Source organism: Cnephaeus nilssonii (genome assembly GCF_951640355.1).
Source record: "Cnephaeus nilssonii genome assembly, chromosome: 21".
Classification (NCBI taxonomy): domain Eukaryota; kingdom Metazoa; phylum Chordata; class Mammalia; order Chiroptera; family Vespertilionidae; genus Cnephaeus; species Cnephaeus nilssonii.
The window spans coordinates 817,198-844,404 of record NC_137092.1 but is presented as its reverse complement, the minus strand read 5'-3'; the positions used below and the strand labels follow the sequence as shown (position 1 = coordinate 844,404).

General features: G+C 58.0%; 1 protein-coding gene across 1 annotated transcript in view; it reads left to right on the top strand.

Annotated features, from left to right (window-relative positions):
* Positions 1-24,790, top strand: part of CARMIL1 (capping protein regulator and myosin 1 linker 1) — a 75,951-nt gene extending 51,161 nt beyond the window's left edge. The window contains exons 24-34 of the mRNA XM_079762020.1: positions 2,078-2,165; positions 2,828-2,977; positions 10,809-10,875; positions 11,061-11,248; positions 12,533-12,636; positions 13,205-13,613; positions 16,526-16,601; positions 17,148-17,330; positions 18,043-18,189; positions 20,808-20,954; positions 23,778-24,790. Of these exons, the coding sequence (XP_079618146.1) occupies positions 2,078-2,165; positions 2,828-2,977; positions 10,809-10,875; positions 11,061-11,248; positions 12,533-12,636; positions 13,205-13,613; positions 16,526-16,601; positions 17,148-17,330; positions 18,043-18,189; positions 20,808-20,954; positions 23,778-23,914 (1,696 nt within the window). The 3' untranslated portion in view covers positions 23,915-24,790. The remainder of the gene's footprint in view (positions 1-2,077; positions 2,166-2,827; positions 2,978-10,808; positions 10,876-11,060; positions 11,249-12,532; positions 12,637-13,204; positions 13,614-16,525; positions 16,602-17,147; positions 17,331-18,042; positions 18,190-20,807; positions 20,955-23,777) is intronic.
* Positions 24,791-27,207: the final 2,417 nt, after the last annotated feature.

Below are 27,207 nucleotides of genomic sequence, written 5' to 3'. Positions count from 1 at the left end.
CCATTCCCGGTCAGGGCATGTGCCGGGTGGGGGGCTCCATTCCTAGTGGGGGGGCATGCAGGAGGCAGCCAATCCATGATTCTCTCTCATCATGGATGCTTCTATCTCCCTCTCTCTTATTCTCTGAAATCTATGAAAACATATATTTAAAAAGTATATACAGAGGACAAATATGTGATACCTTAATAAAGAAATAAAAAAAATAAATAAATAAAAAGTAGATACATATTTAAAAAAAAGATACAAACGTTGAGAAGGTGCGGTCGGCAATGCACTTTCCTGGATTGTTGCGCTGAGACTGCAGTGATCAGGAGCCTTACAGGGAAGCTGAGCTCATTCTCACTCCGTTTCTCACTTGGAGAATCACAGGATTAGGAGCCGGCTTCAGAGACACGTGACGTTTTCCATTTTAACCGTTTCTGAATGTTGATGAGAACATTGAGGGGCAGCAGACACACCAGCTTTTTTCTGAAAAGTTGGGCGTTGTGCTAACATAATGATGTCGCTAAGTGACAGCCTGCCAGAAAAATGAGGGGAAAACCACCCCCGAATCAAGTCATCGCCATCCGGAAGCCCAAGGCCACCCTCCAAGGTGGATGACGGGACCGAGGGCTGAGGGTCCTGCAGGAGCGGCTCGGTCTCGGGTTTGGGACGCAGCGTCCTCTGTGCTAAAAAGAAAAAGGTTTCCGCACCTTCTCGGCTGAGCTGTAGTGCGGCTGAGAGGACTCGAGAAATTTGAAAGGACTTGGCGAGGGTTCAGGGCCCCACGGGCCAGCGAGGTTATGGTCTGCATCTTCCTGGCTGTGTGCCTATTCCCATAACCGGAGTCTCAGGCTTTTTATCGAAGCCCCTCAGCACTAAGGAGGGGAAATGTCCTTCCCTCCATTCGTCCGCCGCAGCGATGGAGCTGCTGGCAGGTCCTCTCTGGGGCTTCACAGAGTCGCGCAAACTCCATCTAACATGGCCACTTCCCTGGGGAACGGCTGGCTCTGAGAGATGGTGCAGATGGTAGTCCCGGCGTCAGGTCATTAGATGTCACTGGGTCCTCACTGGGCTTTTTAGCGTGCACAGTACTGAGTACAAGATGCAAGCACACGTGTGCACGCAGACATGCACATTTGCAAACGTTTGCACACATGTATGCATACATTCACACACTCGCTTGTCCATGTGCACGTGTAGGTTAAGTCGGACCATTACCCTGAATGTTGTGCAAAATGGAAGTTCAGTCGGTGAGCGAGTGCAGTCCCAGTGGCAACACGACAGAGCGATCTGAGGCAGTAAAACGCACAGTGAAGGCTCCTTTGTGGAGCCACAATGTTCAAGAGAGAAACCACCCTCCTCACGTGAGAGGCAGAAGGAGGGAGGGAGGAAAGAGACACTGGCTCTGTGGCTTTAGGAGGGAGTAAGAGCCCCAGATACGCGGAGGAGGGTCAGGGGAGGACGTTAGCACTGGATCCCCGGCTGCTCTGTGGCTCGGGGTGGGACGCAGGAAGCTGTGTTTTTAATGGGAGGCCCCAGTGACTTTAATCAGACCGACTTCTCTCATTCGCTGGGGCCAGGCTGTTTCCATTTCTGTCAGTGAGTGGCTTGTTCCTGGCACGTGGTCCACGTGGCTCCCATCATGTGGTCCACGTGGCTCCCATCATGTGGTCCATGTGGCCCCTGTCACGTTGGTCCGTGTGGCCCCCATCACGTCCTCCACGTGGCCCCCGTCATGTCCTCCATGTGGCTCCCATCATGTGGTCCATATGGCCCCCGTCACGTCGGTCCGTGTGGCCCTCATCACGTCGGTCTGTGTGGCCCCCGTCATGTTGATTGGCCTTTATGCAGATGCTCTCGTGTCTGCCTCTAATTCGAGGCTGAGATGGCAGGGCCGGTTGAAATGGCGAAGGATGTCGATGACCTGTGTGTCCGCGGCTTCTTGTTGGAAGCCAGGGCCCTGTGCACACTTCCTTACCTCCCGTCGGTACAGAGCGGGCGCCGTCTGGTGGACCTGATGAACGCGGCGTCGGGTGGGTGACTCCCCCCTTTGCCTAAATTAAAACGCTGCTGTGCTCTCGGGCCCCGCCCACAGCGAGGTGAAGCTGACCGTGGCCTCCTTCCTGTCCGACCGGATCGTGGACGAGCTCCTGGACGCCCTGTCGCACTGCCATCACAGACTGGTGAGCGCCGGACCTCGCGGGCGGCTCTCCGAGCTCTGTCTGCGGCTTCACGCGTGCAGATCCCAGCCCCCTCCTTCCTCTCCGCGTCCCTTCGGCCCATCGGGGGCGTCTGGACCCTCTCCCAGGGGATTCAGGGGAAGGCCCAAGTGACGGCACCCCAAAACCTTGTCCGTCCACCATGCAGGTCAGCGTTGTGGGGGGATGTGGAGACTGAGATCTAAAATTAAGATTAAAAAGTTCTTTAAATTTATTTTTATTATTTTTTTAAATCCTCACCCGAGGATATTTCTCTGTTGATTTTTAGAGAGGGTGCGAGGGAGGGGAAGAGACAGAGAAACACCCATTGAGAGAGACAGATCGATTGGTTGCTTCCCGCAAGAGCCCTGACCAGGGCCGGGGATTGAACCTGCAACAGAGGCACGTGCCCTTGACCAGAATCAAACCCGGGTCCCTTCAGCCCGCGGGCCGACGATCTGCACTGAGCCGAACCGGCCAGGGCTCTCATCATTGATGCTTCTCTCTCCCCCTCCCCTTCCTCTCTGAGATCAATTACAAGAAAAAAGAGCGGTCACCCCACATGCCCACACAGCCCCGGCACCCTCTTCGGGGCCAGCCGCCTGCTGCCCGTGTCTGTGGCTGATGTGTCCGTGTTGACCCCCCAGTCCGACCACTTCAGCCGGCGGGGCCGGGCCCTCCCTGCCTCCGAGGCCGTGGACGCGGAGCCCGTGGACGAGAAGCCTGCGCGGCCCCCGGTCCTCGCGGTGGAGGAGCTCACGGAGCTGGAGCGCCTGGAGGACCTGGACACGTGTGTGGTAAGACGCGCGCTGGGCGACTTCGTTGTCGAACCCCTCGGCCTGGCTGTTGGTTTTTATAAAAAAATCTCACCTTTACAACCCAGACCAAATAAAACTCCCCCCGGAGACGATTCTTTGAGATGTGCTGCTGTACAGAGGCCGTAAGTGAGGCTGATAGAACTTACGTTTCAGTCCTGGCCGGGGTGGCTCAGTGGATAGAGCACGGCCCATGGCCCGGAGGGTCCCAGGTGCTCTGGCCCTGGTCGGGCGTGTGCAGGAGGCAGCCAATTCATGTGTCTCTCTCACATCAATGCTTCTGTCTTTCTCCTTCCCTTCCACTCTCTAAAAATCAGTGGAAAAACATCCTTGGGTGAGGATGAACAAAAAAGAAAGAATATTCGGTTTCTTAATAAACAAAAACCTCTTTTCAAAGAAAGATGGATATGTGCACAGAAGCACAAGTAAAAGGTGTGTGTGCTGTCCTCCCGTGACGCAAGCCTGTGTCCGTGCCCCTGGGGAACAGCCGTGTCAAACCTGTGACACGTCCGGTTGCCACGCAGCTGTTTGCGTGCGTCTGCCACGCCTGGCTCACCTGGACCGTGCCTCTCGGGGCTGTGGGGCTGGTGACAGTGATGAACGAGCTGTCCGCGTGCACCTCATCACCGCAGCACATGTGCCTCGGTCACAGCGCAGGCGTGTTGACAGGAACCGCCCTGTCCGTAGACGTCCTGGGCAGCAGGCGCTCTGAGGAAAGAGCGTCTCCCAGGCTTTTGAGCTGCGGCTGTCCTCGCCTCGGGGTGGGGAGGCGGTTCTCACTTCTGCCCGTCAGTGTTGCCTGGTGGTTCCCTCGTCACCGTCTGTGGTTCCTGAGATCGCAGCAGCTCCGGGTGTGGGCGGGTGCTGAGCGGCGAGGAGACAGTGCACGGGAAGGAACCCGCTCTCCGGCCGTCGGAAAGTTGACTTCTCCGTCGCTATGGTTCTCCTCGCCGTAGGAACGTGATTCCGCTTGCCTGTCGCTTTAGGAGCCAAACCAATGGGAAGGCTCCGCCCCCTCGCTAAAATGATTGGCAAGAGTGCTTGTCTCTGAATGACCCTTTCAGAGAGCAGGGAGCCTTGGCTGGTTTGGCTCAGTGGTTGGGGCATCGGCCTGTGGACTGAAGGGTCCTGGTTTGATTCCGGTCAAGGGTGTGTGGGAGGCAACCAATCGTGTGTCTCCCTCACATTGATGTTTCTCTCTGTCTCTCCCCCTCCCTTCCACTCTCTAAAAAGCAATGGGGGAAAAATTTCTGGTGAGGATTAACCAAAAAATAAAAAAGAGAGAAAGAATAGAAAGAAAGAGAAGGGAAGTCAACTGTCTGTGGAGTTCACCTGAACCTCTCACGTTTGCGTCTGTAGTTAACCAGTTAACGGGGCTGAAGTCTGCATTGCACCCCATGTAGGAGTATTGGAATATGTATTTTAATGTCCCCTCCTTCCGTTCTGTTTCCAACTTAATGTACTGGGTCATAAAAGGAGGTGCGTTTGGAGAAAAGTGCCTAGTAAAGTAGGAAGTCAGAAGTCTGGAGGTGGGGACGCGGGACGGTGCTGAGGGAGGCCTTCCCCGCAAGCAGGTCGGGTCGGCGGTGCCGGTGCCGGTGCCGGTGCCGGTGCCGGTGCCGGTGCGTGGGGTCCCCTTCTCGGCAGGCCCGCTGTTTCCACTCACGGCTGAGGAGCCCTGGGCACGCTTTCAGAACGTCAGGAAGAGGCCCGCCCGCCTTTCACGACCACATCGTCTGATGCATTAGAGGTTCGGGGGGCGGGGGGCCAGCTCCCACCCAGGGGCAAGGTGTCCTGGTAACCGGGCCTCCCGCCCTTCCCCGAAAGGCTGTGACGATGCGGGGATGCAAAGCTGCTTCCCTCACGTGCACAGGGAGCGTAGACGGGCATCAAGGCCCCGCGGGGACTCTCACACACGCCCATAGGCACCGTGTCCCCACTTCGTTACGGACCAGCTCTGGCCAGGACCAGGTGCCCGGAGCTGTGCTGTCTCCATCCCCAGAGGGTCGGCCGGGGGCCCTCTGCACCCGCTGAGCAAGTGGGTGACGTCTCCCAGAGGCCCGGAGCTCAGGCTGCTGCGTGCTGCTGCTCGTGACAGCCTGGGACCCCCGTGTGGCCTCCTCCCTGCCTCAGGCTCTGCGAGTGGCCCTCTGTCTGCTGGCGAATGGTGCCTCTGCCCGTCCTTGTAATGCCTTTGCTGTTTCCTCTTCCGTTCACGTTTCTTCTTTCCTTTTGCTGCATGGAGACCCTCTGCTGCACGCATGTGAGTATTGGGGCTGCCCTGCTCTTTCCGGCGCCCTCATTTCTGCCCTTGTGTCCGTTGGCTTCTGCGCTGCCTGGCTGTCCCCCGGACGCTGTCCTGTCCCCCCTCCGCGGGCCCTGGACGGAGCAGGCAGCGGCTGACAAGACTGGGTTTCCCAAGATGGTGCAGCTCCTGAATCAAGCGGTGACTGTCAGACGCCCCAGCCGTGTGGGAGCCGGGTGTGGGTGGGAAGAGGGTATAACACTGAGCCGGTGCTGGAGGAAAGAGGGTATGACACTGAGCCGTGTGCTGGAGGAAAGAAGGTATGACACTGAGCCGTGTGCTGGAGGAAAGAGGGTATAACACTGAGCCGTGTGCTGGAGGAAAGAGGGTATGACACTGAGCCGTGTGCTGGAGGAAAGAGGGTATGACATTGAGCCGTGTGCTGGAGGAAAGAGGGTATGACACTGAGCCGTGTGCTGGAGGAAAGAGGGTATGACACTGAGCCGTGTGCTGGAGGAAAGAGGGTATGACATTGAGCCGTGTGCTGGAGGAAAGAGGGTATAACACTGAGCCGTGTGCTGGAGGAAAGAGGGTATGACACTGAGCCGTGTGCTGGAGGAAAGAGGGTATGACACTGAGCCGTGTGCTGGAGGAAAGAGGGTATAACATTGAGCCGGTGCTGGAGGAAAGAGGGTATGACACTGAGCCGTGTGCTGGAGGAAAGAGGGTATAACACTGAGCCGTGTGCTGGAGGAAAGAGGGTATGACACTGAGCCGTGTGCTGGAGGAAAGAGGGTATGACACTGAGCCGTGTGCTGGAGGAAAGAGGGTATGACACTGAGCCGTGTGCTGGAGGAAAGAGGGTATGACACTGAGCCGTGTGCTGGAGGAAAGAGGGTATGACACTGAGCCGTGTGCTGGAGGAAAGAGGGTATGACACTGAGCCGTGTGCTGGAGGAAAGAGGGTATGACACTGAGCCGTGTGCTGGAGGAAAGAGGGTATGACACTGAGCCGTGTGCTGGAGGAAAGAGGGTATGACACTGAGCCGTGGGGTATAACACTGAGCCGTGTGCTGGAGGAAAGAGGGTATAACACTGAGCCGTGTGCTGGAGGAAAGAGGGTATGACACTGAGCCGTGTGCTGGAGGAAAGAGGGTGTAACACTGAGCCGGTGCTGGAGGAAAGAGGGTATAACACTGAGCCGTGTGCTGGAGGAAAGAGGGTATAACACTGAGCCGTGTGCTGGAGGAAAGAGTGTATAACACTGAGCCGTGTGCTGGAGGAAAGAGGGTATGACACTGAGCCGTGTGCTGGAGGAAAGGGTATGACACTGAGCCGTGTGCTGGAGGAAAGAGGGTATGACACTGAGCCGTGTGGGAGCCGGTGCTGGAGGAAAGAGGGTATGACACTGAGCCGTGTGGGAGCCGTGTGCTGGAGGAAAGAGGGTATGACACTGAGCCGGTGCTGGAGGAAAGAGGGTATGACACTGAGCCGTGTGCTGGAGGAAAGAGGGTATGACACTGAGCCGTGTGCTGGAGGAAAGAGGGTATGACACTGAGCCGGTGCTGGAGGAAAGAGGGTATGACACTGAGCCGGTGCTGGAGGAAAGAGGGTATGACATTGAGCCGTGTGCTGGAGGAAAGAGGGTATGACACTGAGCCGTGTGCTGGAGGAAAGAGGGTATAACACTGAGCCGTGTGCTGGAGGAAAGAGGGTATAACACTGAGCCGTGTGCTGGAGGAAAGAGGGTATGACACTGAGCCGTGTGCTGGAGGAAAGAGGGTATGACACTGAGCCGTGTGCTGGAGGAAAGAGGGTATGACACTGAGCCGTGTGCTGGAGGAAAGAGGGTATGACACTGAGCCGTGTGCTGGAGGAAAGAGGGTATGACACTGAGCCGTGTGCTGGAGGAAAGAGGGTATGACACTGAGCCGTGTGCTGGAGGAAAGAGGGTATGACACTGAGCCGTGTGCTGGAGGAAAGAGGGTATGACACTGAGCCGTGTGCTGGAGGAAAGAGGGTATGACACTGAGCCGTGTGCTGGAGGAAAGAGGGTATGACACTGAGCCGTGTGCTGGAGGAAAGAGGGTATGACACTGAGCCGTGTGCTGGAGGAAAGAGGGTATGACACTGAGCCGTGTGCTGGAGGAAAGAGGGTATGACACTGAGCCGTGTGCTGGAGGAAAGAGGGTATGACACTGAGCCGTGTGCTGGAGGAAAGAGGGTATGACATTGAGCCGTGTGCTGGAGGAAAGAGGGTATGACACTGAGCCGTGTGCTGGAGGAAAGAGGGTATGACATTGAGCCGGTGCTGGAGGAAAGAGGGTATGACACTGAGCCGTGTGCTGGAGGAAAGAGGGTATAACACTGAGCCGTGTGCTGGAGGAAAGAGGGTACGACATTGAGCCGTGTGCTGGAGGAAAGAGGGTATGACACTGAGCCGTGTGCTGGAGGAAAGAGGGTATGACACTGAGCCGGTGCTGGAGGAAAGAGGGTATGACACTGAGCCGTGTGCTGGAGGAAAGAGGGTATGACACTGAGCCGTGTGCCGGAGGAAAGAGGGTATGACACTGAGCCGTGTGCCGGAGGAAAGAGGGTATGACACTGAGCCGTGTGCTGGAGGAAAGAGGGTATGACACTGAGCCGTGTGCTGGAGGAAAGAGGGTATGACACTGAGCCGTGTGCTGGAGGAAAGAGGGTATAACACTGAGCCGTGTGCTGGAGGAAAGAGGGTATGACATTGAGCCGTGTGCTGGAGGAAAGAGGGTATGACACTGAGCCGTGTGCTGGAGGAAAGAGGGTATGACACTGAGCCGTGTGCTGGAGGAAAGAGGGTATGACACTGAGCCGTGTGCTGGAGGAAAGAGGGTATGACACTGAGCCGTGTGCTGGAGGAAAGAGGGTATGACACTGAGCCGTGTGCTGGAGGAAAGAGGGTATGACACTGAGCCGTGTGCTGGAGGAAAGAGGGTATGACACTGAGCCGTGTGCTGGAGGAAAGAGGGTATGACACTGAGCCGTGTGCTGGAGGAAAGAGGGTATGACATTGAGCCGTGTGCTGGAGGAAAGAGGGTATGACACTGAGCCGTGTGCTGGAGGAAAGAGGGTATGACATTGAGCCGGTGCTGGAGGAAAGAGGGTATGACACTGAGCCGTGTGCTGGAGGAAAGAGGGTATAACACTGAGCCGTGTGCTGGAGGAAAGAGGGTACGACATTGAGCCGTGTGCTGGAGGAAAGAGGGTATGACACTGAGCCGTGTGCTGGAGGAAAGAGGGTATGACACTGAGCCGGTGCTGGAGGAAAGAGGGTATGACACTGAGCCGTGTGCTGGAGGAAAGAGGGTATGACACTGAGCCGTGTGCTGGAGGAAAGAGGGTATGACACTGAGCCGTGTGCTGGAGGAAAGAGGGTATGACACTGAGCCGTGTGCTGGAGGAAAGAGGGTATGACACTGAGCCGTGTGCTGGAGGAAAGAGGGTATGACACTGAGCCGTGTGCTGGAGGAAAGAGGGTATGACACTGAGCCGTGTGCTGGAGGAAAGAGGGTATGACACTGAGCCGGTGCTGGAGGAAAGAGGGTATGACACTGAGCCGTGTGCTGGAGGAAAGAGGGTATGACACTGAGCCGTGTGCTGGAGGAAAGAGGGTATGACACTGAGCCGTGTGCTGGAGGAAAGAGGGTATGACACTGAGCCGTGTGCTGGAGGAAAGAGGGTATGACACTGAGCCGTGTGCTGGAGGAAAGAGGGTATGACACTGAGCCGTGTGCTGGAGGAAAGAGGGTATGACACTGAGCCGTGTGCTGGAGGAAAGAGGGTATGACATTGAGCCGTGTGCTGGAGGAAAGAGGGTATGACACTGAGCCGTGTGCTGGAGGAAAGAGGGTATGACACTGAGCCGTGTGCTGGAGGAAAGAGGGTATGACATTGAGCCGTGTGCTGGAGGAAAGAGGGTATGACACTGAGCCGTGTGCTGGAGGAAAGAGGGTATGACACTGAGCCGTGTGCTGGAGGAAAGAGGGTATAACACTGAGCCGTGTGGGAGCCGTGTGCTGGAGGAAAGAGGGTATGACATTGAGCCGTGTGGGAGCCGGTGCTGGAGGAAAGTGGGTAGGACGTTCAGGAGGGGAATCGTCCTTACCGTGTCCACGTGGAGGGAAAAGAAAAGAAAAGAAAAGAAAAGACGAGCCGCTTAAACTTTCAGATCTGTTTCCTTGTTTTCCAAGGTTTAGAAAATCGGATCACCATTCACTTCCCGAATTACAACTTTACTAATCTGCTGGCAACTGCTTTCTTTTTTTTTAAACCGACTTTTCATTTTGTTTGTTCACCTCGGGAAAGGAAGGGAATTGGGGATTCTGGAGCTTGGCCTGAGGGGCTGTTTATTCTTCTTTGTGCAAACTTGGCGGGAGGAGCAGTTTAGCTCCTGTTTTTTGTTTTGTTTTGTTTTGTTTTTAACTAGGATGCCTGGGAAGCACGTGTTAAAAGTGAGTGTAACGGAAGGTAACGGGTTGTTGGTGAGGTGCCAGGTTAGTCCGCAGCTTGGGGTGGGCGTGTGGCTCGTGCGCTGCATGGCGGGGAGTGTTCAATCCCTTAGGAAACTGGGCCCAGTGGGTGGGGTTCCGGGGCCGTGCAGACGGTGCTGCGTTGGGCCCTGGGGAGCAGGGCGAGGCGTTTCACCCTCACTGTCCGGCCGCCGCCTGCGCCTGTCGTTAGGGTTTCCTTTTGCGGTTTCGTTTGCGAAGATTTAGCGTGTTGCTCCTCGTGTGTCCTGAAGATGTGAATTGAAAATTACTTCTGCCCTGGCCAGTGTGGCTCAGTGGATAGAGCGTTGGCTTGCGGACTGAAGGGTCCCGGGTTCGACTCCTGATCTGGACACAGGCCCGGTTGCGGGCTCGATCCCCAGTGGGGTTTGCAGGAGGCAGCTGATCTATGATTCTCTCTCATTGTTGATGTTTCTGTCTCTCTCCCTCTCCCTCCCTCTCTGAAATCAGTAAAATATTTTTTTAGGAAATGGGAATTGCTTCTTATGGCTCAGATGCGTTTTTAGAAACAAACCGATTCTGTCCAGGCCTGAAGCCGTGGGTGGCGGGCTCAGCCGCCAACTGGTCTTTGAAGTGTCGGGTGCTGACCCCTCGGGGACAGGCACGGCGTGATGTCCCACATGGGCACAGACAGACAGACGGACAGTCGTCGGGGAAGGCGAGAGGGACTGAGAGACGGGCTGAGGCCAGGCTGAGAAAATGCACCCTGTGGAGGGAGACGGGGTCGCCGCCTCAGGTATGGTTTCTCAGGACGCGCAGCGCCCCCGGCTGGAGAGGGCCCGGGGGCGCTCTGGCCGTGGTCTGGGTTTTGGTCTCGGTCTGGAAGGGGGACCAGCAGGATCAAAGGCGACTTTCTGGGACGTGAGGGCAGATGCGGACACTGAACCCCAGCTCACCTGTGCCCCCCGGTGGAGGTGGGACATGCCCAGGGTCCACGTGGAACCCCATGTGTCACTGTGCCTCTGTTTCCAGGGACTGGTGTGGGTGGACGCCTGGCTCAGGGCTTCCTGTGTTTCGTTGCTAGATGACCCCGAAGTCCAAGAGGAAGACGATCCACAGCCGGATGCTGCGGCCGGTGTCCAGGGCCTTCGGTGAGTGTCCGCTCCGCCCCCCCCACCCCTCCGCCGTCCCGCACCTGCTGCAGGGCCGCCGACGGGCGGGCGTCGAGGAAGTCCAGCGTCGGCGAAGGGCTGCTCGCTGTCGCACGAGACTCGCGTCACGTCGGGAATTGCTGCCTGATGTGCGGCGAGTGGGGATCTGGCTTTGCTTCCTGCAGAAATGGAGTTTGACCTGGACAAGGCCCTGGAGGAGGTGCCCATTCACGTGGAGGACCCGCCCCGCCCCGCGGAGAAGCGGAGCTCGGGCCTCATCCCTGAGCTGCCCTCGGAGGAGGGCCGGAAGCTGGAGCACTTCACCAAGCTGCGGCCGCGGCGCAACAAGAGGCAGCGGCCCACGCAGGCGGCGGTGCGTGGGGGGCAAGCCCTGCCGGGGGAGGGGGAACCCTGCGGGGGGGCGGGGGAAGAGGGGGCGGAGAGCCCTGCCCGGGGGGGCGGGGGGGGGGGGAGCCCTGCTGGGGGCCCTGGTTCAGGGGAGCAGAGCCTGGGCATGGACATTTGGGTAGAATCTCCCCACTGGCGCTCACGGTTTGGAAAAGGCCGCGCTGGCTGTGGGTTGCTTGGCCGTCCCCGGAAAATGCAGCCGCGTGGGCGAGGGGAGCAGGCCGCCCTGTGCAGCTTTATAGCAGCACCACCCGCGGTCACACACGGACCTGGTCCTGAACACCAGCTCCCCGCCAGCCCCAGCTGCCCTCCACCTCCTCAAACCCCCCCCCCCCCGCCCGCATCCCTGCTGTCCTTCCCCCACCTGGGCCAGTCCTCAGAGCTGCAGCCTTTTTCTCTACCCCAACACGCACACACATATGCACACGCACGCACATGTGTGCGTGCACACACGGACATATATGGATACACACATGCACACCCCAGAGCTGGTATCTACTCTCCTCTCAGATCTCCCCTGAGACCAGCTCCCTGTAGGAAGCCCACCCCATCTCCTTAGGGTGGCTGCAGGTCCCAGGGACGATGCTGTCCCCGACGTGTGCACAGTGCACAGCCTGGGCCACCTCTCGGGCCCTGCCTCGTGCCGGGTGCTTCCTGGCTCCAGCCCGGGGCCTGCCGTGTGTCGGAGGCCCATGGTGGGTCACCGTGTGGTCTGTGCCCACCGCTCAACACTGGCTGGGTGATGAGGGGGGCCTGGAAGCCGCCTGTCCTGCGGAGACGGGGGCCGTGGGGAGCACACGGATGCCCTCGTCCCCAGAGCACGGGTGCTCACTGTTGGTCTTGGTTTTTTATTTGTAATGTGTTTTTTATTTCAGAGAGGAAGGGAGAGGGAGAGAGATACATCAATGAGAGTCATTGATCGGCTGCCTCCTACACGCCCCCCACTGGGGGTGGGGTCCACAACCCGGCATGTGCCCTGACGGGAATCGAACCGTGACCTCCCGGTTCATAGGTCGATGCTCAGCCCCTGAGCCCCACCGGCCGGGCGGCTGTAGAGACACTGGGCTCTTCCACAGGCTTTGCCAGGCCTGGGTGCGCCCTGGTTCCTCCCTCGCCCTTCCTGCCCCGGTCACACCTGAACCGTGACTTCTGTCCGTGTGGACCGGCCCTGTGGTCTCAGGGCCTTGACTGTGACCACAGTGTCTGCACTTTATTGACTGCCGGTCACCGTGTGCCGTCTGGTTGGCAGGTCAGCGCTGCCACCGTGGTCCCCCAGGACGGCGAGCGGAACGGCCTCATGGGGAGAGTGGACGAAGGCGTGGACGAGTTCTTCACCAAGAAGGTGACCAGGGGGTGAGTTCAGAGCCGTGACCAAGACCACGGTTTTACCTACATAGAAGTCACGGCAGTCATCTCAGATGTGTCTGCCGAGGCTCATTTATTTCACACGCATGTAGATGTTTTTCACACGCGTGTAGATGGGCTTTACGATTCTGAGGGTTTGCAAACGTCATCTGCAGGCCAGCAACATGGCTGTCAGCCGGGAACGTGTTAGAGACGTAAACTCCTGGCCTCACCCCCAGACCTGCTGACGGGGAGCGTCTGGTGCAGCCGGCCCTCTTCTCTCGTCTTGTTTTTTAAATGTGTTTGGATGTCAGAGCAGAAGGGAGAGGGAGAGAGAGAGGGAAACACCAATGATGAGAGAGCATCACTGATCGGCTGCCTCCTGCACGCCCCACACGGGATGGAGCCTGCAACCTGGGCGTGTGCCCTGACCGGGAATCGAACTTTGACTTCCTGGTTTATAGGTCAACGCTCAGCCTTGAGCCACGCCCGCCGGGCCCCCGGCTGTATTTTGACTGGTTCCTGCGGGAACCTGGATTATAGTGAAGCCAGCAGGGTGCCTTCTTCTGTGTCCCAGGAGATCATCGGCCCAGGACCTCGGCGACGGGGGTGACGAGAAGAAGAAGAGAGAATCTCGGAGGAGCGGCTTCCTCAACCTAATCAAGCCCCGGTCCAAGCCCGAGCGGCCGCCCACCGTCTTGATGGCGGACGAGCCGTCCTCGCCCAAAGGGGCCGGCAGAGGTCCAGCCGTGGACACGCCCCGGCGGGATGCGAGGCCGGCCGAGCACAACGGCAGCTCTGAGCGGACAGAGGAGATGCAGACGCCCGAGCCCCCCGAGGACAGGGAGGACGGGGGGCGGCCGGAGCCCGGTGACGGCAGGGGCAGCCCCCAGGGCGGCCGGCGGTACGGCGTCCAGGTGATGGGCAGCGGCCTGCTGGCTGAGATGAAGGCCAAGCAGGGGCGGCGAGCGGCCGGTGCGCACAAGGTGAGGCCCACGGACTCGGCTTTGGGTTTTGTCCCCGCGGGTGAGAGCCGCAGTCCCGGTCGGCCGTTGGAGGTCCCTGTCGCGGCTGACGCTCCATCCTCGCGGCCAAGGTGGCGGCTGAAGCCAGTCTAATTGGGGAAATCAGCTGTTTCACTTGGGTCCGGAGTCGTTCCCTTTTCCAGACCAAAGCCTTCCTGGGGACATTCCAGATTTAAAGTCAAAAGGAAAGAGCCCAGGTGTCCTGTTAGGATGAGTGGAATACTCGCCCACGTGTGGTCGGACGCTGAGGAGAAAACGTCCGTCACGGTCTAAACATTGCTGAGCCCCCGCAGGCTCGATGCGTCGTTCACGCTCCAGCCTCTTGCTGAAGTAGAGGTGGGGGTGTCACCCCCCTGACTGCCCGTTTCCTCCTGCAGCTCCTGGAAGGGCTGGACCCCCGTGGCCCCGGAGCCACGGGCCACATTTAACCCGGCCGTGGCTTCTGTGGCTCTCCCTGGGCGCTTCGAAGTTTGCAGAACAGGGTTCTCCAAAGACGGGGATTGCACCCCTCCTTTCTGTGGAGGAGGAGACTAGATCCGTTCCCCCCAGGAGCCTTGGTTTCCATGGGGGGGCGGGGGCGGGCAGGGTGCTGCTTAGGGGACTCCACACCCGGGCGTGTGTTCTTTTTTAAAAAAAAATATTTTCAGTGATTACAGAGAGGAAGGGAGAGGGAAAGAGATGGAAACATCCATGATGAGAGAGAATCATCCGCCTGCATGGCCCCCACTGGGGATGGAGCCTGCAACCCAGGCCTGTGCCCTGACCGGGAATCGAACCCTGACCTCCTGGTTCCTAGGTCGACGCTCAACCCCTGAGCCACACTCGCCTGGCATCGCCACTTGGTTGTGTGTTCACCCAGTCCTGCCTCCCACATGGTTTCACGGGTGCTCACGGGCACCTTGGTTACCTGACAGTTTCCTGGTTACAGGTCCCTCCCACTCCCTCGTCCTTAGGCTGTGGAGTTCCTGTGTCCGAGACCTGGGACAGGGAGCAGGCTGTGCACCGGGCGCGGCCTGGGGGGGGGAGGCGGAGGCTCCAGGTGTTCCTCCGGTGCTTTGGGACAGAATTCCCCTGGATTAGTGATAGTGCTGCTAGGTTCATGCCCGTGGTCTTTAGCGCCACCTAGTGTCCATTTACTATAACAACAAGCTCTAGCCGGCGCTCAGTGGGTAGTGTGTAGGCCTGCGGACTGAAGGATCCCAGGTTCGATTCCTGGTCAGGGCACATCCCTGGGTTTCAGGCTCAGGCCCCAGTGTGCATTGATGTGTTTATCTCTCCCTCTCCCTTTCTCTCTGAAATCAATAAAAACATATTAAAATATATATATATGTAAAACAACAATAGTAGAAACCCGTAGTATTAAAAACTTGAACAAGTCAGGGGTATTCCCTCTACTACAGCGTTTTCACGCGGTGGGCGCGGGAATGTCTACAACATGCAATCCTGACTAGTCGGGGGCACTGCCCTCCCTTCCCTGAGACGGTTACATAAAAGCGTGACAACAGCGAACACAACAACCGCCCGGCGTGAATGAGGAGGAATTACACCTGCTTTTTTCTGGTCAGACCGGCAAAAAGGAACCCTTTTCGGTGTGCCGCAGAGTGTTGGTAGTGAGTGGACGTGTGCCGTGAGATGAAGAGGCTGCGAGTCGCGGCTCTGTTAGAACAGTGACATAAGGGGCTTTCACAACGGGCTTTCTCATCCTGTCCCTACAACTCCACGCCGGCTCTTTACAAAGTCGGCAACGTCCGCGTCAGCGGCGAATGGACGGTAAAATACTGTGGATGCACCGGACGTCATCTTCGCACCCCTCTGCAGTCACGCTCGCCACACCGCTCTCTGTGAGGTTGTGGACTGAGAGCTGTGCGGTGAGGACGCGGGTCTGTCACCGCGGAGGCGGGAGGGCGACAGGAGCGAGTGCTCCGCAGCCTGGCCTCCTGGGCCCCTGGTGGCTGCGGGCCCGCGGTGGCAACTGGCTGGCACAAGTGTGCCCGGGCAGCGGCGTCTCACCGTCCCTGTTTGCCGTCAGACGCCTTCCACATGAAGTCTGAGGAGCTTTTGTGTTTCTTGTTGTTAATCCTCACCCGAGAGTATTTTCCCACTGATTTTTAGAGAGAGTGGGAGGAAGGGAGAGAGGAGAGTTAGAGAAATAGTGACTTGAGAAAGACATAGATTGTTTGCCTCCCAATGCCTCCTGTGCCCTTGACTGGAATCGAACCCGGGGCCCTTCAGCCTGCAGGCTGACGCTCTATCCACTGAGTGACACCGGCCGGGCCCAGGGTTTGTTTCTAATGCATTCCTGCGGCCTTACCTGCCGCTGACACACCACACCTGTCCGTGGCTCTGCCTCGGGGGCCTGGAAGCCCTGCCTGCCCCGGGACCTCTCTTCTCTTTGGGGCGTTCCGGTGGGAGAGGTTGGCACTGCCTCTAAGACTTGATGTTCTGACCCCAACTTGGAGCGGGTCCTGCCCACATGCAGCGTCAGGCTCCAAGGCGGGAGCTGTGGGGCGGCAGATTCACACCTCCGCTCAGCCAGGGAGGAGCTGAAGAGCCACTCGCCCTGGCCAGTTCGGCTCAGTGGATAGAGCGTTGGCCTGCGGATCGAAGGGTCCTGGGTTTGATTCTGGGCAAGGCCGGTTCCTGGGTTGCAGGCTCCTCCCTGGCCCTGGTCAGGGCTCTTGCAGGAGGCAACCAATCTATGTGTTTCTCTCACATCGATGTTTCTCTCTTCTACTCCCTCTAAACACCCATGGAAAATGCCCTCGGGCAAGGATTGACAACAACAAAGAGCCATTCTTGTTGTCAGCACTGTCTGCTCTGTTCCTCTCACACTTTAATAAACTCGCACTCTGGGGGGTGCTTGGGTTTTTCAGAAGCTTGGGAACGACGCCTCCCAGGACCCACCCAGCCTGGCCGAGAGCTCGGAGCAGCTGGATGGAGGCGGGGCAGGTGAGTCAGGAGGTGCACCCCCTCCCCCTTAGGGAAACACCTGCTGGTTCCAGAGTCACAGGTGATTGACAGGAGAAAACAGATGGGGGCGGGGCAAGATCAGCCTCTGTGTTTCCTGTCCTCAGCCTTCCCTCCTTCTCCTCCTGCCCAGTGTACCTGGGGCACGGCCCCACCCCGTGGCCTTGTCCCAAACAGGGTACCTTTTCCCATCCCCAAAGGAAGACAGTTCGTTAAGAACTTACAAACTATGGACGTTGGCGGGAGGGCAGTTGGGGCCATGCTGATGTTTTTATTTTTTAAAATGTTTTTATTCCTTTCAGAGAGGAAGGGAGAGGGAGAGAGAGAAACATCAATGATGAGAATCATGGATCGGCTGCCTCCTGCACACCCCCCACTGGGGATGGAGCCCGGAACCCAGGCATGTGCCCCAACCAGGAATAGAACTGTGACCTCCTGGTTCATAGGTCAACGCTCAACCTCTGAGCCACGCCAGCTGGGCTCCCCTTTGAGTTTTCAAGTTGACTTTTGTACCCATTTTCACTTCAGTGCCTAAACTGCACCCCGCGCTCCCGGGGACCCCAGAGAAGAACGCCAAAGCGGACCCCCGGGTGGACGCGGGCTTCCGGGGCCGGAGCGCCTCCAACGCCAAGCCCGCCCTGCAGTCGCCCAAGCCCAGCCTGGCGGCGCGGCCCGCCCTCCCGCAGAAGCCCAGGACTCCCTCGCGGGCAGGTGAGGGCTCGGGCCGGGTGACGCCCCAGCAGGTGGTTTCCGGGGGTCGTGAACGTGGGCTCGGGGTCCTGCAGGGGCCGTGACCAAACAGCTGGAGGCTGGGAAAGTGACCGGCAGGCGGGGCCTCGGGCCAGTACCCGGGCCGGTGCCTCCTGGACTCCTCACGTCCGGGCGGCAGGCACAGGAGGGACGGAGGAGGCGTCTGCACCTGCCCCCAGGCGCAGAGCCCACGCGGCGGAGGCTGGAGGGAGGGCCCCTATGCTGTGACGTATTTGGGGTTCAGAGCAGGGTGTGGCGAACCTGAGCCTGATTTTTAAAATGTATTATTCAGAGAGGAAGGGAGAGGGAGAGACAGAAACAATGATGAGAGAGAATCATGGACTGGCTGCCTCCTGCACGCCCCACACTGGGGATCGAGCCTCTAACCTGGGCCTGTGCCCTGACTGGGAATTGAACCGTGACCTCCTGGTTCGTAGGTCGATGCTCACCCCCTGAGCCACGCGGTTCATGTCCTGTTTTGTAAGTGTCCCCGCACAGCACACCAGGTGTGCCTGCTGGCTCGGTGCTTGGAGCTCAGTGGCAGAGGTGGTTCGTGGCCCGAAAAGTCCATGATGCTCTTTGAGGAGTTTGTCTTGTGTGGACAGACAGCCCACTGCTCCCGTTGAGGAATCGGCTGCGGAGCCGCGTGACCCGTGAGCTTGTGTCTCCACAGAGGACGTCCCGGACTCCCCGCCCGGCCTCGGGTCCCCCAGGGTCGCTCTGCTCCCGCCCGTCCTGAGGAAGGTGCCTGTGGACAAGGAGAGGGAAGGCCAGGGCAGCCCCCAGCCCAGCCCCAGCCCCAGGACGTTCTCCCAGGAAGGTAGGGACGCTGTCCCAGCCCAGCTCTCCCCAGGGAGCCTCACTCGGGAGAAGGGCTGCCCTGGAGGGGGCTCGTGGCCTCGAGTTGACGTCAGCATCCCTTGGGTTAAACACTGGGACCCTCACCCTTCTGGGTTCAGACCCTCGAATCCACATTATTGACGGCACGGGATCCGGATGGAGGTCACGGGAGTTGGGCTGGAGGTCACAGGGTCAGGATGGAGGTCACGGGGGTGGGCTGGAGGTCACAGGGTCAGGATGGAGGTCACGGGAGTTGGGCTGGAGGTCACAGGGTCAGGATGGAGGTCACGGGGGTGGGCTGGAGTCACAGGTCAGGATGGAGGTCGTGGGGGTCGGGATGGAGGTCACAGGGTCAGGATGGAGGTCACGGGGGTGGGCTGGAGTCACAGGTCAGGATGGAGGTCGTGGGGGTCGGGATGGAGGTCACGGGGTCAGGCTGGAGGTCACGGGGGTGGGCTGGAGTCACAGGTCAGGATGGAGGTCGTGGGGGTCGGGATGGAGGTCACGGGGTCAGGATGGAGGTTGTGGGGGTCGGGATGGAGGTCACAGGGTCAGGATGGAGAGAGACACACACACACACACACACACACACACACACACACACACCCAGCTGAGACGGTGGCCCGAGGCCTCAGGTCTGTAGCAGTCACCCCGTGCTCCTGCCCTGGCCCCGGCCTGCGGGGCCGTAGACAGTGCTTGTGCGGCCGGTCTGGGATTCCAGGCCCGTTTCCAGGACCAGCTCCGCTGTCGGCAGGGCGCCCGCCAGGCCTGAGTGGCCTCGGGGCTCGCTCCCAGCAGGGTGGACGCTCTCGGCCGGACCTCCCCATGTGCTCCCTCTAACGCAGGTGGGAGCAGGGCAGGACAGTCCTGGGTGCACAGGCCGCCTCCCAGACTCGGACCAGGGGCGGCGAGGGGGGCGCTGTCGGGCCTCGGCACCCCACTGTCTCGCTCTCGTTCTGCTGGACGCACAGCGCCTCTGGGTGCTGTCCTTCGAGGACATTTCCCATTGCTTTTCAGAGAGAGTGGAAGAGAGAGGGAGAGACATGGGATATCCGTGTGAGAGGAACACGGCCATTGGTTGCCTCCTGCACGTGCCTCAACTGGAAGGAGCTTGCAACCGAGGTATGTGTCCTTGACCAGAATCGAACCTGGGACCCTTGGGTCTGCAGGTCGACGCTCTATCCACTGAGCAAAACTGGCTAGGGCTCAAATATATTTTTATTGATCTCAGAAAGGAAAGGAGAGGGAGAGAGAGATAGAAACGTCAATGACAAGAGAGAACCAGTGATCGGGTGCCTCCTGCACATCCCACACTGGGGATGATGCCTGCAACCTGGGCATGTGCCCTGACCGTTTTGACCAGGAACCGAACCGTGACCTCCTGGTTCATAGGTCAATGCTCAGCCACTGAGCCACACCGGCCAGGCTGTCTGTATGACTAAAACGAGGCCTCGCGTTAGTGGGCAGCTCCGTGAGTAAGAATGTGGACCCCGGAGCCTCTCTGGTTGACCAGGTGCCCGTCGCTGCTTGGACAGTCATGGGTTCTTCCCCCAAGAAGCTGAGATGCATGAGCAGCTCGTCCCCTTCGAGGGTCTCATGGGTGGATGTTGGAGTCTCCCCCTCCTTCCCCGAGTGAGCGTTAGGACGGGTCCCGCTCCCTTCCCAGGGAGATGGTGCGGAACACAGAGCCACGGGCACCGCCACGCCCCTGTGTGGGATCCAGAGTGAGTGGCTCCGGAATCGTTACCACAGTAGCCCTGGGGTTGGCGGCGGACTGCGGACAGGCGTGCGCCGTCCGAGGTGCTGGGCGGGTCGTGGCCTCGTCCATCGGTCGCCCGCTGAGCCGGCCCAGACCAGGAACCTCCCTGCCTTCCTTTTCCTCTGGCTGACGTGCTCCGTCCTGGTTCCTTGTGGTTTCTCATGCTGGTCCCTCGTTTCCTTGTTCTCTGCTCCCTCCGGACTAGCGCGTCCCCGTCCTTTCTGACACAGGTAAACGGCCGCGGCTCTTCGGGTGCTTCCATCGTGAATGTGACTTTCGTTCATTCATCCTGGGGTCAGAACGGTCGCATTTGGGGACCTTTTTCGTTGGCACCGTTTGGGGGCAGACTTGGAGCTTGCCTCATTCTGCACGAGCTCCCCTCACTGTGCACGGGGCTTCCCTCTCTGTGCCCGGGGCTCCCCTCACTGTGCACGGGGCTTCCCTCTCTGTGCACGGGGCTCCCCTCTCTGTGCACGGGGCTCCCCTCACTGTTCAGGGGCTCCCCTCTCTGTGCACGGGGCTCCCCTCACTGTTCAGGGGCTCCCCTCTCTGTGCACGGGGCTCCCCTCTCTGTGCCTGGGGCTCCCCTCTCTGTGCACGGGGCTCCCCTCACTGTGCCCGGGGCTCCCCTCACTGTGCACGGGGCTCACCACGTCCATCGTGTTGGCAGTTGGATTCTGTAGGTAACGGCCATCCCACCAGAACCGACACGTAGGTTCCTTGAGTCCTAAGGGCGGTGAGCCTGCTATTTCATCTTGAATGTTTGTACGCGTTGCTGTTGGTGTCGCCACGCTGACGTGTGTGCTGCGGTCCGGGTAAAATGACTCCCTTTTCCTCAGTGCAAAGAGGCGATGGTTACAAAAGGCCCTCCGACCAGGACAGGGGCCAGCCTTCCGGTGGAGGGAAGAGACCGGCGAAGCGGGGCCCTGTCCTCGCGGAAGAGGCGGCGAAGGCAGCTGGGCACAGGAAGCCACAGCCAACAGCTGGTCAGAGCCCTCGGTTGTCACCCTTTCGGCCCCGAGGCTACGAACTGGCACTAACCAATACGGACTGGAGTCGGGTCACTTCTGTCAGGGGACCCCCATGATTCGTGCAGCTGGTTTTTTATTTTTTTTCTAAATGGCAACAGGATGGTCCTTCCATCTGGGGCAAAAGGGTTGACTTACAAAATCTAAGAATCATTGATTGGCTGTCTCCTGCTGGGGGTCGAGCCCGCACCCCGGGCATGTGACCTTCACCAGAATCGAACCTGGGACCCTATAGTCCACAGGCTGACGCTCTCTCCACCGAGCCACACCGGCCAGGGCGAGGCAGAGCTTTTTTGAGATCTATGAAATCTGAAGTTCGTCTGTCTATTGTCCCTTTTTTGATAAGGACACTCACGGTCCCAGATGTTTCTAGATTTTGGAAATTTGCATTTGAACTGTGGTAACAGTTGCTGAAAGTCACTTTATTAGCAAAGCTCCTTTGATCCAATGCGATGTTCCTTCGATCGGCCACTGAACGCACCTCAGACAACACACAGACCCAGAGACACCCCCGCCTCCCCCGCCGCCACACTGATCATCCCTTGACTTGGAATGAAAAGAGGAGGAAGGCAGAGAGAAGCCAGCCCTCAGAAAGGCAGGGATCTGTGTCTGTCTCAGGTTTTCCCCGTGACCACTCCGGTATAAAATTCTCATTTTGATGGGATTAAATGGGACCATCTTGTATTTGCTTTTTGCCTCGGTTTCTTGAAATACTGGCAGGAACAACAAAAGGAAATTTTTACAGGGGCCCCAATTAAAGTAATTTTACGTATAATATTTCAATGTCGCTTTGTTAGTGCCAGTTCCTAGCACTCGACTGTGTGCCCCTGAGCGCTGCCTGGCAGTCTGCTTTCGGAATGGCGTCTGGTTTAACCAGTCGTGATCGGCAGAGCAGTTCTGTCAGCTGTTTGCATCCTTCCCTTTAAGTCTTCTAAAGCAGCTCTGTTTACGCTGGAACGGATTCCTCCTTTCCTCAGTCCCGTGGCCACGACACAGGCCGTGGTTCTGAAAGCACGCTGCCTGTGTGTCACGTTGTCGAGTGTTCGTTGTGTGGCCGTCTGAGCGTCGATTGGCTGGTGAAACACCTGCTTGCTTTCACGGGGAGTATTTGTAGCTGCGCCTTTTGAATTTCATATCGTGTCCCCTCTTCCTTTCGCTGTCCACTGCGATGTTTTGTCAGCGCGTGTCCCGTTTTCTTGAGGAAATCGCTGGTTCTGGCTTTGGGTGGCCTGTGATGGTTGCACGACCTCCTGACTCTGAGAGGCCATTTATTTAACACATTGCGGACGGATCACGGGAATTCTCGCTTCATATTACGCAGTGTTTTACCAAGTACCATTCTTTAAGAAGATATTAGCTTGTAAGAACATGTAATAAATAACTTCAAAATGCAACGGGTATTTAATTTTAAAGCGTGCCTTTAACATTTATGTAAAGCGTTTTTGTACTCGTTCAGTAGACACTTTCCTGGCCACTGGGTAAAGCTAGCAATGAAACACTGGTCCGCAATGGGTTAAGTTAGGGCATTTTGAAATCTTAATTTTTAAAACTTTTTTTATTTCAGAGAGGAAGAGAGAGGGGGAGAGAGATAGAAACATCAATGATGAGAGAGAATCACTGATCAGCTGCCTCCTGCACGCCCCACACTGGGGATCGAACCAGCAACCCGGGCCTGTGCCCTGCCCGGGAATGGAACTGTGACCTCCTGGGTCAACACTCCACCACTGACCCTGCCCAACTGGGCCAATTTGTACTTCTTAATCCCTCCCCTTTTTCTTTTTATTAAAAATTATTTTATGTAAAAAACAAATTCTCGACACCATCGCAGGTGTCCGCCGGGGCAAACAGCGGTACTTGTCTGTGTTGGATCCTGAGTGTTGGTTTCCCGAGCTCGCTTTCTGGAGCGCTCCTTCGTTCGTTCGTGGTTGAACACTGAAGTAGCCGGCTCCTGTGGAGATGAGCGTGGCAGCATCGCAGTGACGTGGAAGTGATCGGCGGATCGAGGGCTTGCCCGCGGCCCTGGCCCTGGCTGGCTTGTGACCTTGAGGCACGAGGCAGCTGCTCACAGCGTGTGGGTGTGGCACTCGCCCAAGTGGTCTCTGCACGGAGGCTTGTGAGTCCTAGTTAACCACCTGTGCGGCCACGCCCGAGGGCCACCTGAGCTCCCGCAGGGACAGCCCGGCAGCCTGACCGAGTGGGAAGAGGGCTTTGGAGAGGGCGTGTGAGTCCTGGTCCCGGTTCACAAAGCCTGCCTTCGGGCGGTTGTGAGGAGAGCGATGAAACGGGAGGAGCGGTGACGACGGCTCCAGGCTCCGTCTCCATCGTCCTCTGCCAGGCCCCAGCGGCCTCCTGTCTGTGAGGAGTCACGCAGCTCTCGTACCCGAGGCTGCCTGCCCGGTGCCTCCCCTCCGCTGTGTGGGGACACCTGTGGCAGGGGTGACGCGGTCACCTGGCACTGCGGCTTCAGAGCGCCCCTCCTCCAGGCACCCCCTTTCCCTCCCGCCCTCCTCTCCGTGTGGGTTTCTCGTCCCCCGATTCTCCCCCACAGCCCTGAGGGCCCCCTCACAGGCTGGAGTTGTGTATGTTTTCTGATGCGACACGTCTGTCGTTGCTGCGTTGTCTCTCGTTTGTCTGAGTCTCTCCATGTGGTTGCTCCGTGTTTCTGAGAACGTGCATGCGGAACCCCGTCCTCCCGACGGGCCGGCCTCACCCGTCGCTGGGCGGCCGGCGTTGTTGGTGAATCAGCGTGACGACCTCCCTCCCTCTCCACTTCCGTTTCAGTTTGGAGGAGAAGCTGGGGCCCGCAGCCCCAGGAGTACCAGGACCAGAAGCCGTGGTCCCCCAGCAAGGACGGCCGGCAGGGCAGCAAGTCCAGCGACTCCGGGGAGGAGGCCGAGAAGGAGTTCATCTTCGTGTGAAGGTCACGGCCCCAGACGTCCCGGGCAGGTGCCTGGCCGGCCACCAGAGGCACCAGGCTGCCCCGCCGCCTCGGCCTGTCTCTCCTCGGCCTCATCTCTCGGTGCTGCTTTCTTTGCTTTGTCCTTTCTTTCTATCGAAACCAGAAACAGACCCGTTTCTTGGTGACCAGCACATTTGCTTGGGCTACTCCCGGCCCTCGGCGTTCCTGCCTGTACCTTCAGCCGATGCCAGCCGGTGCCTGCGGGCCATACTTGAATTTCTCCTTGGCAGCTGCTGCTGGCCTGCGGGAGGAGCGTGGGGAGGTGCCCGGGTTACTGGGCGCGAGCTCGCACAGGGACACCGTGCGGGGGGCCGTGGGTCCTGCCGCCCAGGCCTGCGTCAGATGGGCACCTGGCCTCTCGGAGCGGTTTACTCACACTGTACGCAGTTGCACCTTGTAATTATGACAGAGCACACTAATAAGCCCTCTGTGTAAATTGTATATGCTGAGTCAGGGAGGGCGTCTCCATCCTCCCGGGGACAGCATCTTCCTTCCCAAGGGGGGATGGTGCATCCCCACGTGGTCAGCGGCCTGGGCCCTCCCACCGGCAGGCGCGGTGGGGACTGGGCGAGAGGCCACGGCTGCCTCCCCCACGTGCCCGGGTTGAGGTGCACAGTGACTGGAATGAGGGTTTACGGATGTGTGTGTTTTTTTAAATTTCTTTAATTTCTGTCTGCATATGAGATTTGAAGGTGTAATTTTAAGAGAGAATTTAAGAGACCTGTAAACAAATAAAAATACTACTCTTTTTACGACATATCGCACACTTCCCCGACACACTGGAGGTGTTTTATGCATACGTATATTTATACCAATAAAGTGATTTTACAAGAGAGCTGCACCCGCTGCCGTGGCGTTTTTTTTGCATTTGGCTTTGGTGATGAACATTGCTTTTGGCTCCAAAATCCAGGAGCATCCCAGTTCCCAGGTGCTCAATTCAGCATCCACGGAGCTCGTACCCCTGTCACCTGCTCTCACCCCCGGGAAGGAGTCCTGGCCACACGCGGGACGCAAGTGTGAACCAGGACGTGACCTGAGAGGGGTTTGCTTGTTACATGGAAGGGTGTTAGAGAGCGTGTGATCCCATGTTGGTGCCTGTAAACACCCCTGAGGACGTACACCAGGGGGTCACGGTCCTTCGTTATCTCTGGGTGGTGAGATTATGGGGCAGTCTTTCTTTTCTCGTTTTCTGATCTACATGATTTAAGTGATCTTTCGTATTCATGTGATTACAAAAGAAACAAAAGGTATATATATTTTTAAAAAGCATTCGCTCTAGTTCCAGTATTTTTTTTTATGACAAATACTGTTCAATTTCTTTTTGTCTACTTCCTCTGTCCTTGGGAACTGGTCGGCGTTCAAGTGAGGCAACCCCCTCTAATTCTAAGGGGCACTATGCGGTCCGTGAGGGGTCCCCATGTTTGAATGCTCGGTAGCTGTTGGGGGGTGATGCCAAAGGAAGCCTTGTGTGCAGTCCCAGCCGGAAACACCATTCTGACTTTGTAAAAAGATGCAGATATTCTAATTGTTTTTTCTTTTTGGTTCTCTGAATTTCTTCAACCCTGTCTTCTAACTCACCGATCCGCCCCTCAGCTTCCCCTGATCTGCTGGGTGCTCCTTCCAGTGTGTCCTGTATCTGTGCTGTGCCGTTCTTCCTGTTTCACAGTTACCACACCTTTTCTCGTGCTGTTGAGCATCTTTACCATCATTACTCTGAACTCGGTTTCCGATAAGTTCCTTCTCTCTGCTTCATTTATCCTCTCTTCCGGAGAATTCTCTTGCTCTCTCGTTTGGGGGTTGTTTCTTTGTCTCCCCATTTTGGCTGCCTGTGTGGGTTTGTGAGTCTGTCTTAGGTAGATCCTCTACGCCTCTCCAGATGCAGACAGTTCTAACTTGGAGTTGCGTGCGTGTGTCAGGGTTAATTAGCAATGCTGCGTGTGAAGGCCACGGACGTGTCTGGGACCAGGAGCCATCGTTAGCCGAGCTAACGAGGGAAGCAGGAAGTCATTGGGGGAGGAGATGAAATCAGCGGCGACAACTAGAAGAATCACTCGGCGCCACCTTGAGCTTCAGCCGGCCGCTGTGGAAACCGACCAGAGTCACGTATACATTCGAATCTCCTTTTGAAAGTGATGAGGAATTGATAGAAAATCATACGAACCCCCTCAAGTCTGTTCCTTCCCAGGCTGTCCTTCAGAGAAGCCACACCCAAGTAAGAAAGGACAGCAGCAGCGGGAGCCCGGGAGGGAGCCGCTAGGCAGTGGTTGCACTGTCCCCCCAGGGAAGCTTTTAAAAACATCAACGCCAAGTCCTCGCTCCCGGCCATGCCAGTCAGGGTCTCCGTGGAAGGGGCCACGCGAACCACACGCTGCCTGGTTTATCTCGGGGTGACTTCAGCTGCGTTGTGCTTGCTTTACTCCGAGTTCTCTGGCTGGACAGCGAGCCTCTCGGGTTCATCCCCCCCTCCCCAGTCCCAGCACCCCATTCCCAGCTGGGAGAACCTCCCGCCTCCAAGGGGCTCCCAGCTCCTGCTGATCCTGTCTCTTTAAACGCCTTCCAGTGGCTCTCGTCTCAGTCCAGGGTTGGGAAGATTTTCCCAGAAGGAAATGTCTGAGAGGACACAAGGCACCCGAACATGACCTACCCAGTGCCATGACAGATGTGGGTACCCCTCTCCACCCCCGCCCCGCCGCACACACACCATGTCTAAAGCAGGCCCTGACACCGTCACCTCCTCCAGCCCTTTAACTGGGGAGCTCCCTCTAGAAAACGCTTTAAGTCCGGCCGAGTGGCTCCGTGGTTGAGCGGTGACCTATGAACCAGGAGGTCACGGTTCGATTCCCGGTGTGGGGCGTGCAGGAGGCCGCCGATCCGTGATTCTCTCTCATCATTGATGTCTCTCTCTCTCTCTCCCCCTTTCCCTTCCTCTCTGAAATCAATAAAATTATATTAAAAACCATGAGACACAAGTTTGGAAGTGAGTCCAATGGAAGGGGGATGTTTTCTGTGGGTTTGAGAAGTTTTAAGGGTGAAGGCAGGGACCATGGACAGTGCCGGCCCCCAACCAGGGCTCCCAGCACCCAGGGCTCCCAGTGGGTGGGAGAGGACCGGGAAGGGGGGGCAGGGGCGGGGGAGAGGGGAGGGCGGGGCCCGGGGCGGGCAGGCTCCAGGCAGCTGTCTTCCTGGTAGCGCGGGCGGGGCTTGGGGACCGCTGAGCGACACCAGGGCGCCAGCAGCCTGGCCAGCCGCAGA